The following is a 9,530-nucleotide window of genomic DNA, read 5'->3' on the forward strand; positions in this document are numbered from 1 at the left end:
GGATACTTAATCCTTAATTGATTAATTTGTTTCTCTTTTCCTATCCGGTTGTCCGATGAGTCAAAGACTCCTGCCTTGTCTTATTCATTTGTTTTTACTTTGTTAAAAAATCAGGTGAACTTCAGTGACCAGACCGACTACAAATGAATCCTTCCTTTGGACCTAAAAAGCATGCACAAAGAAGTCACCGCTGTCTTTTTCTTAATATTTAAAAATACAGAATTTATGTCCTCTCTCCCTTGCTATAAGTCCATCTTTACCCTTCCGCCGTTTTTCTGACTCAATATTATGGCCGAAATAGAAAACTGAGACGGTATGACACATGGAGTTAATAAAACTTATAATATTATACATGTTTTAAAAACTTAACGGCCTCGGCAGTGACCAAACCATCGGCTTTGTTTGAACTAAAATAGAATCAAACCGATATTAGTTTATGAACCGAATCGATTCGAACTGAATTAGTTAATTTTGTCAATTTTTATAATATCAATTGGATTAAGTCCAACTCATGCATTATATGAAATTGACTGGAACCAAATAATAAAATTAGTTCGAATTGATTAAATTGACAAACTGAAACCTCCTTGAATGGCTGCTGAACCAATCAAAATGAATCTGTTCGGTCGGTGTTTTTGTACCCTAATTAACCTCATTAATCAGTAATCCTCCTTTTCTCACTGTCTTTAGTGCTTTGAATTGTTGGGCACAGTGGAATGGAAATTTCTTAGTAGAGGGAGTCTTTTCACCATGCAAGACATCTCCGATTACACTTTCAAAGGTCATTATATCTTCACTTCCAAGGCCATATAATTAAAAATTAATTGTCTTGTTGGTGGAGGTTGAAGGTGGGACCGTGGGAGTACGTTTAGACATAGGGTTGTCTAACCATGCAAGACATCTCCTTTTACAACTTCAAAGGTCATTGTATCTTCGCTTCTGAGGCCATATAATTAAAAATTAATTGTCTTGTTGGTGAAGGTGGGACCATGGGAGTACGGTTAGACGTAGGATTGTAAACGAGACAAACACGTTAATTTTGTCGGTTTTCTTTATGCCCAACTTGTTATTACTTCAAAAATTTAAATTAATTAGAGCCATTCAAATATTTACTTATAAAACTTGAGAGCGTAACAATTATTTGAATTCAATAACTGTTCCAGTAATTAACTTAGAGAATAATTTTAGCGTGTAATAATAATAATAATAATAATAATAATAATAATAATAATAATAATTATTATTATTATTATTATTTAATGGTAGCTAGGATTTATGGAATTTCAAACTAAAAGTAACCAATGAAAACTCAAATCTAATCATAATGAATGATTTTTAATTTTCGTTTCCTAATTTTTTGCAACTGAAATTTTCTCTTTATTTTCGGAAACCCAAAAATTAAAAAAAAAAATTTAGAATAAAGAAAAAACAATTTTTTGATCGTATAGAAGAACAATTAAGCCAAAGTTCTACTTTCTTTTTCCTTTTTCTTTGTTCTTCCTCTTTAAATTATAACTTATAAAATCAAAGAACTTTTTGTATAATTGTTCATAAATAAATTTCAACTTATAAAAAGCAAAGAAATTTTCAACTTAATTTAATGTTTTCGTTATATAATTACATTTTAAAAAATTTTATTAAATCTTTTTTTGTCTTTTGGATAGATACGGAAACTCCCTTTGCATGCCATTTCGACATGCTAACTTGCTAGGCAAGTCATATGACTACATATATTTCTTTCTTTTTTTAATTTTCTTTTTTTAAGTTTTTAGACGATCTTTTTAATTTCCCCCTAAAATGCAATGAACTTTTCTAAGATCATATATATATATATATATATATATATAACACTAAATTAATATGAGATATTTCTATTGATTGCAAGTGAAAGTAGATGATTAAAATATGATTTTAATATAAATAGTAGGGTATTTGAAATTATCTTAAACACAATAAATGACATTTTAAGATAATTGTTTTTATAAAAAATCTACAAACGATCTTAACACATATTAAAAAAAAAAATTATAGTATGGTTCATATATATTACAATTAATTCTGATATGAAACTAAGTTTTGAAGTTATATTTTTAAGCAATTAATTATGTCTTTTATGCACTTTACAATAAAATTTTAAAAAGTATAAATATTAAATTTTGAAATTAAAAATTAAGGTGAGCGCTATAAATTCAATTATCAATCATTATATTTTAAATGTGTATATTTTAAATTCAATACTAATTTATATTTTAAAGTAAAGTATATTTTAAATTCAATTATCTTTTTCCTTCATTGGAGGCTTTTATAGGCCGAAATAACGCTACGAGCTATACAACAGAAATAGTTGTCCCCTTGGCTCACCAAATTGGTGAAAATAATTGTGGCCGACAGAACTCAAACTCGAGACCTCTCAGTTTGTTGTTGCTAGTTAGGGCTAAATGAACCAAACTGTTCATGAAATATTCGAGATTCAGCTTGATTTGAGTTCGTTTTCTAAACGAGCCAAACTTGAACATAATTTTAGGCTTATTTAAATAGATAAACCAAGTTTAAGCATAGGGTAATTCGGCTCAGTAAGGCTCATGAACTGTCTCATTTATGAGGTTCGTGAACAGGCTTGTGAAGAAGCTTGGGAACGAGTTCGTTTAGTAAGTTTGTGAATACACTCGTTCAATAACTTAGTGAGTTAATGCTCATGAATGAGCTAATTTATAAATTTATTCATGATCATTTTATTTTATTATAAATGTGTTATTTTTATTAATAATTATTTCAAAAATTATTATAGTAATAAATATATTGCTAAACTATGATTAATTTTTTATTATTGATTACAAATATACAAGAAAATGAAATTATGGATCAATAATTATATAAGAGCTCACGTCAAAAAAAAAAAAAAAAAATTATATAAGAGCATGTGCTTATGTTAAAACAACATAGTTTTAAATTGGATCTAATTATAGTTATATACATAGTCACATTCGCCTATAATTTTTTGTATGAATTATATATAGTTATAAGTAATATCATTATTTGTAAGATTTTTTTTTGTATGAACTAATATTATTATTATCCTAACTAATGCTTAATAGTACATTCACATGTAATGTCATCATATGTTATAATATATAATTTTTCCTATTGATTCTGGTCCCCACAATGAAGTTCTTGCTGTGAGGGCAGCGATCGATAAATTTCCTTGCCGTTTTTTTTTGACTTTTGTCTTTCTGTTGGTTGGGTATAATGAATGGTATTTAATTTAGGAACGTTAGTGAAAATCCATTTCAAAGGCACATCCCATTTTGCACAGCAGGGTTAGAGAAAATCCATGCGAAGCAAATTCAATTTCAGATTCCAATTCCATATAATTCGAACCCTTTCGAAAATAAAAAATAAAAAAACAAATCGACTCTTTCATGGGAATTGCGCGTGGGCGAGCTCCTTCTCCCTCCTCACTAGTCATTATACATATGGCGTCATAATGTTGGCTAATCCTTTTTAGCGGCTGGGAATTTTTGCTGGTTCGTAACCGGATAAACCTCATTCTTGTCATCAAGGTCACATCAGAACCGACGTACGTTTGCCTCTTGTCAGCTCCTCAAAATGAACTATGAAATGGAAATTTCCTCCTGTTTAACGAACCATTGTTCCTCTATATATACGCCATAAATGTTCATTTGCAATTTAGAATTAAAACATATCATAAAATGTCATCCGGCAAAGATTATAGGTTGATTTTCCCACCATTAATAAACCTCATTCTTGTATTTCTAAGATCCCAAGCCTCTTTGCTTTCGGATCAAGCTAATGGTAATCTCATGGAAAATTTGCATATTCCAATCATAGTGATGGGTGTTCTAGTTCTTTATATTTGTTTTATGTTACTCTTCGTTGCTCACCAACTCCACGTGAGACTTAAACGTTTCTCTCATCTCTTATTGGCTGTGTTATTGATAGCTTCAGTCATTTTACCACCCAAATACTTCTGGTTTCTGTTCCCAGTAGTTGTAGTAATATCGCCATGGCAGGTTTTGCTTTTTGATCTCTTTAAGTGCTTCGTTGAGTGGCTCTATCGTGTAATACAAAGACATGAACCTTCTCAAACCGGAACCCTTCAAATTGAACTAAATGCTGTAGAAGAGCACCAAATCTTCATTGGTGTGTAGCGTTTGATCAAGTGCCTTCTGTTAATGATTATCTTCAGCTCCAAATTCTATTCTATTCCTTACCTCAACAAATCTGTATCAACGTGAGCTGTCAAGGAGTAATTGTAGAATAGAAATATTCTAGTTACCTAATCTGATTGTAAATTATCGTCTAAATTAATGTAATTTGTTTTCTTTCTATATTAGCTTCTTGTACAGGCTGTATATATAGCTTTCTGCTAATGTTTGTATATATCATCATTGTGAATACAAATTCTCAAATTCTTTTCTTTATTTCACATGGTATCAGAGCCAATGGCCCTTGTTCCAATATCATCCTCCTCCATGCCTTCTATCACCTCTTCTTCTTCTTTTTCCATTAAGCTTACTTAAAAGAATTACCTCATGGAAAACACAGTTTACACGCATTCTTAATTTTCAAAAGCTTAATGGTTTCATTGATGGATCTATTCCACCTCCTTCTCAAATTATACCTACTTCTTCTACAGATGCCACTCCTATACCCAATCCTGCATATGAAAAATGGTTTGACAAAGATCAACTTCTTCTCTCATGGCTTATTGCCTCTCTTTCCGAAGAAGTTTATCCATTAATCATTGGACTTAAATCTTCTTATGCTGTATGGCAGGCCCTAGCTAATGCCTTTGGATCGGTTTCGCAAAATCGTCAACTTCAGCTCCATATTTCTCTTCAAGAGCTTAAAAAGCTGACCTTTCTGTCTCTGCTTATCTTCAAAAGGCGAAGTCCCTTGCTGATGAACTTCAGGCAGTAGGACGTCCAATATCAATTGCTGAATTTAATGCCATAATATATAGAAATATTGGGTATGAATATCACTCTATAATTACTTCGCTTAATTTGAGACTTGAACCTATGTCATTCTATGAACTTCATGGTCACCTTGTTGCCCATGAACTTCTTTTAAATAATTCTCATGAGCCTGTTGCCAATCTTACTCTCAGAACCCAAACACCTCTTCTCCTAACTCCTCATTCTCAGCATCAATCTCGTTCAGCTTATCGAGCTAATTATAATCAGGGCAATAACAGAAATCGAAATCAGCAAAATACTTTTCCTTGTCAAATTTGTGGTTATCATAATCACACAGCTCTTATTTGTCGTCGCCGATATCAGCGGAACCAAAATACTGGAAATTATAAATCTGGATATGTTAATGCCAGCAATACCACTCCAATAGCTAATGTTGCAGTTGTTCAATCTTCTGCATCTCCTGCACAAGTGACATGGTTCCCTGACACAGCAGCCAACTATCATATTGTTCCTGATCCAAATCATTTGACTCAAATCAATGAATACATAGGCCCGGATTAGCTCTTTGTTGGTAATGGACAAGGTTTATCAATTTCCCATACTGGTAATAGTGTTCTTTCTTTTTCTGGTTTTTCGATTTAGCATGAATAAAATTTTATGTGTTCCTGAGATTAAGAAAAACCTCCTTTCTGTTCAAAAATTTGCAACTGACAATTCTGTGTTTTTTGAATTTTGGCCACATTATTTTCTTATAAAGGACCAAACCAACAAGAAAATTCTGATGAAAGGTCCAAGTGAAGATGGAGTCTACAAGTTTCGTCAACCTCAATTCTCTAAGCCTTTTGTGTATCTTGCAAATGTTGCACCTTCTCTGGATGAGTGGCATAGTCGGCTGGGACACCCAAACGTGCAGGAAAATATTTTCTTTAGTAAAGCAAAATAAAATTTCAAGCTCTAGTTCTGTTCTTAGTCCATGTGCTAACTGTCGTCTTGGAAAATTGAGTCGTGTTCCTCTTGCTTCCAAGGAACACAAAAGTGTTTGTCCTTTTGAAATTATTTTTTCAGATGTTTGGGGTCCTACCCCTGTTCAGTCTAGCTTAGGTCATCATTATTTTGTTATTTTTGTTGATGATTTCACTAGATTTACATGGATTTATTTTATGAAAGCAAAAAGTGAAGTGTTTGATATTTTTAAGCAGTTTGAACAGTTAATTTTTTGACAATTTAAAAAGAAAATTCTTGCTTTTCATTCAGATTGGGGTGGAGAGTATCAACGTCTTCATCAGTATTTTAAAAACATGGTATTCAACATCGAATTGCCTGCCCGTACACTCATGAACAAAATGGTACGGCAGAACGAAAAATTCGACATCTTGTTGATATGAGTTTAACATTGCTTGCTCATGCCAGTCTACCTTTGAAATATTGGAATTATGCTTTAGAACAAAGTGCAATGTTAATCAATGTTTTACCCTCTGATGTTCTTAACAAAAATTCTCCATATTCTTTATTATATGCAAAAGATCCAAACTATTTGGCCTTCCAACCATTTGGCTGCTCCGTTTTTCCACTGTTAAGACCATATAATTCTCACAAATTTTCTTATCGCACTCATGAATGCATATATTTGGGTCAAAGTCCTTATCATTCTGCATATAGATGTTTAGATGCTAGTACAAGTTGGATTTATTTAGCAAAGCGTCCGATTTCACTCTAACGTTTTTCCCTATGCTAGCCGTGCTACTCATTCTAATGAAAACAAGGCTGAACAAAATTGGTTAACTGTAACATGTCAAACTTCTCCAGATTTGGCTCTTTCATCAGAATTAGGTAACCTTCAAAACTCAAACTCTGTTTCTTTATCTTCTCTGCTTAATTTAAATACTTCTACCTCATTAAAATCTCTTCCACCTATTTCTATGCCGTCTTTATCTTCTCTCACTGAATCTCCAAAATCTAATTCTCCTGGTTTACAACTTCTTGTATCTACACCAGAATCCATAGATCGATCCAAACTCATCCGCACCCATCATATGGTCCTTCGGCCCAATCCTAAACCAAAAAAAATTTCCTACATAGTCACTTCCATGCCCAATCAGTAACCCACTTGTTTTACTCATGCTAATAAATATCAGGTTTGGAAAGATGCTATGCAGGAAGAAGTCACTGCCTTACAAAAAAATCAGACATGGGTATTAGTGCCACGGCCTTCTAATGCCAACATCATTAAAAATAAATGGATTTATCGCATCAAGCGTAAGTCTGATGGTTCAGTTGAGCGTTTCAAAGCACGATTAGTGGCCAAGGGATTTACTCAACAGTTCGGTATCGATTATTCAGAAACCTTCTCACCAGTGGTTAAATTTATAACTGTACGAACTGTATTATCTATTGCAGCATCACAAAATTGGGAAACACGTCAACTTGATATATCTAATGCTTTTCTTCATGGATTTTTGGATAAGGAGCTATTTATGGAACAACCAATTGGATTTATTGACAAGCAAAATCCAGATTATGTTTGCAAGCTTCAAAAGTCATTATATGGCCTCAAACAAGCTCCTCGAGCTTGGTTTGAACGGCTCACAGCATTTCTTGAAACTCTTAAATTTCAGCTTTCTCGTTCAGATCATTCCCTCTTTATTTATTCTAATGGTACTAAGAAATTATTTGTTCTTGTTTATGTGGATGATATACTTGTTACAGGAAATCAATCACAACTAATTCAATGGTTTGTGTATAAATTGCAACAAGAATTTCCTGTTCGTGATCTTGGCGATATACATTATTTTTTGGGGATTGAAATCCAACGCCATGCCAAAGGATTACTGCTTTCTCAACATAAATATATTGAGGACATTTTACAAGCTACAAATATGCAAGCATGCAAGGGGTGCCGTACACCAATGGCTCAAACTCCAAGTTTGAGTAAAACCATGGGCACACTTCTCTCTTCGAGTAATGAGTATAGACAAATTGTTGGAGCATTGCAATATGTTACCTTAACTCGTTCGGACATCGCTTTCAATGTTAACAAACTTGCTCAATTCATGCATTGTGCAACAATAGAGCATTGGCAAGCTTGTAAACGTCTTTTACATTATTTACGACAGACATCTAGTCATGGTTTGTTACTACAACGTGAATCTTCCTTTGTTTTACACTGCTACTCTGATAGTGATTGGGCAGGATGCCCAGATGATCGTCGTTCTATAGGTGGTTATCTCATTTATTTGGGAACAAACTTAGTATCTTGGTCCTCAAAAAAACAACCTACTGTAGCAAGATCAAGTACTGAAAGTGAGTACAAAGCTCTAGCAAACACAACGGCTGAAGTCATGTGGCTAACGACACTGCTACAAGAACTTGGGTTTCCCTTAAAATCACCAGCACAACTTTGGTGTGACAATGTAAGTGCTATTTATCTCAGCTCTAATCCGGTGTTCCATGCTCACACAAAACATGTTGAAATCAATTACCACTAATCAGAGATCAAGTGAAACGTGGTTTAATTCAAGTTCGTTTTCTAAAAAGCACTGATCAAGTTGCTTATGTGACGACAAAACCTTTGGGTTATCCATTATTTGAAGCTCATTGCAACAAGTTGGGTCTTTGGTCTCTTACGACACAGCTTGAGGGGGGCTGTTAATGATTATCTTCAGCTCCAAATTCTATTCTATTCCTTACCTCAACAAATCTGTATCAACGTGAGCTGTCAATGAGCAATTGTAGGATAGAAATATTTTAATTCTCTAATCTGATTGTAAATTATAGCCTAAATTAATGTAATTTGTTTTCTTTCTATATTAGCTTCCTATACAGGCTCTATATATAACTTTCTGCTGATGTTTGTATATATCATCATTGAGAATACAAATTCTCAAATTCTTCTCTTTATTTCACACCTTCAAGCTTGAAGCTTGTTATTTGTCTTTTTATGTTATATATTGGATGTTATATATAAATGATTAGAAGAAAGGTTTTTCTTTTTTCTTTTTCTGTTTTATACATGGCAAGTGCTATTTATAAATTATTTTAAGTAAAAAAAAAAAAAACTCTGTTTTCTTACTGTCAAATATATTGTATGTATTTAGTTTATCAATTAGAATAGGGTAAAGTACTATATAATCCTCTGTAGTATAGTTAAATTCATTAAGGGTATAGGGTAAAGTACTATATACTCCTCTGTAGTATAGTTAAATTCGCTTTAGGTCTCTAGAGAAGTAGCAGCAACTGGGGCATGAGCCGGAGGCTTCAGAAGTGGTCGAAGTGCCTTAACACCAATGCTCATATTTGGTCAGAACTCAACCTCATATTGCACGCATAATGCAGCAACAGCTGCCAACTGCCAAAAAGCAAAGTGATTACTAAAAGATAACAGATGAATTAAGGTTTTCCCCAATGTATTTCAGTTGCTACTGTACAACACTTTAAATAGAGAGAGCAGTTACAATATGATAACTTACAACCTGTAATACTTAGCTATAGAAACGGCTAATCCTTATCTTATCACTTAGGACTTAATACTCCCCCGCAAGATTGAGGTTCCACAACGAACACCAATCTTGTATCGATTTGTCGCAAATATGG

General features: G+C 33.1%; 1 protein-coding gene across 1 annotated transcript; it reads left to right on the forward strand.

Moving 5' to 3' along the window:
* The first annotated feature begins 2,582 nt into the window (after window positions 1–2,582).
* Window positions 2,583–5,501, forward strand: LOC149492544 (uncharacterized). Its single transcript, XM_089716464.1, has 3 exons — window positions 2,583–2,648; window positions 4,594–4,788; window positions 4,908–5,501. Exons 1-3 carry the CDS (start codon window positions 2,583–2,585, stop codon window positions 5,499–5,501), a joined length of 855 nt encoding a protein of 284 aa, XP_089572590.1.
* Window positions 5,502–9,530: the final 4,029 nt, after the last annotated feature.

The sequence above is a fragment of the Jatropha curcas genome, chromosome 11, assembly GCF_041381405.1.
Source record: "Jatropha curcas cultivar XTBG-Jc1 chromosome 11, XTBG_Jcur_1.0, whole genome shotgun sequence".
NCBI lineage: Eukaryota > Viridiplantae > Streptophyta > Magnoliopsida > Malpighiales > Euphorbiaceae > Jatropha > Jatropha curcas.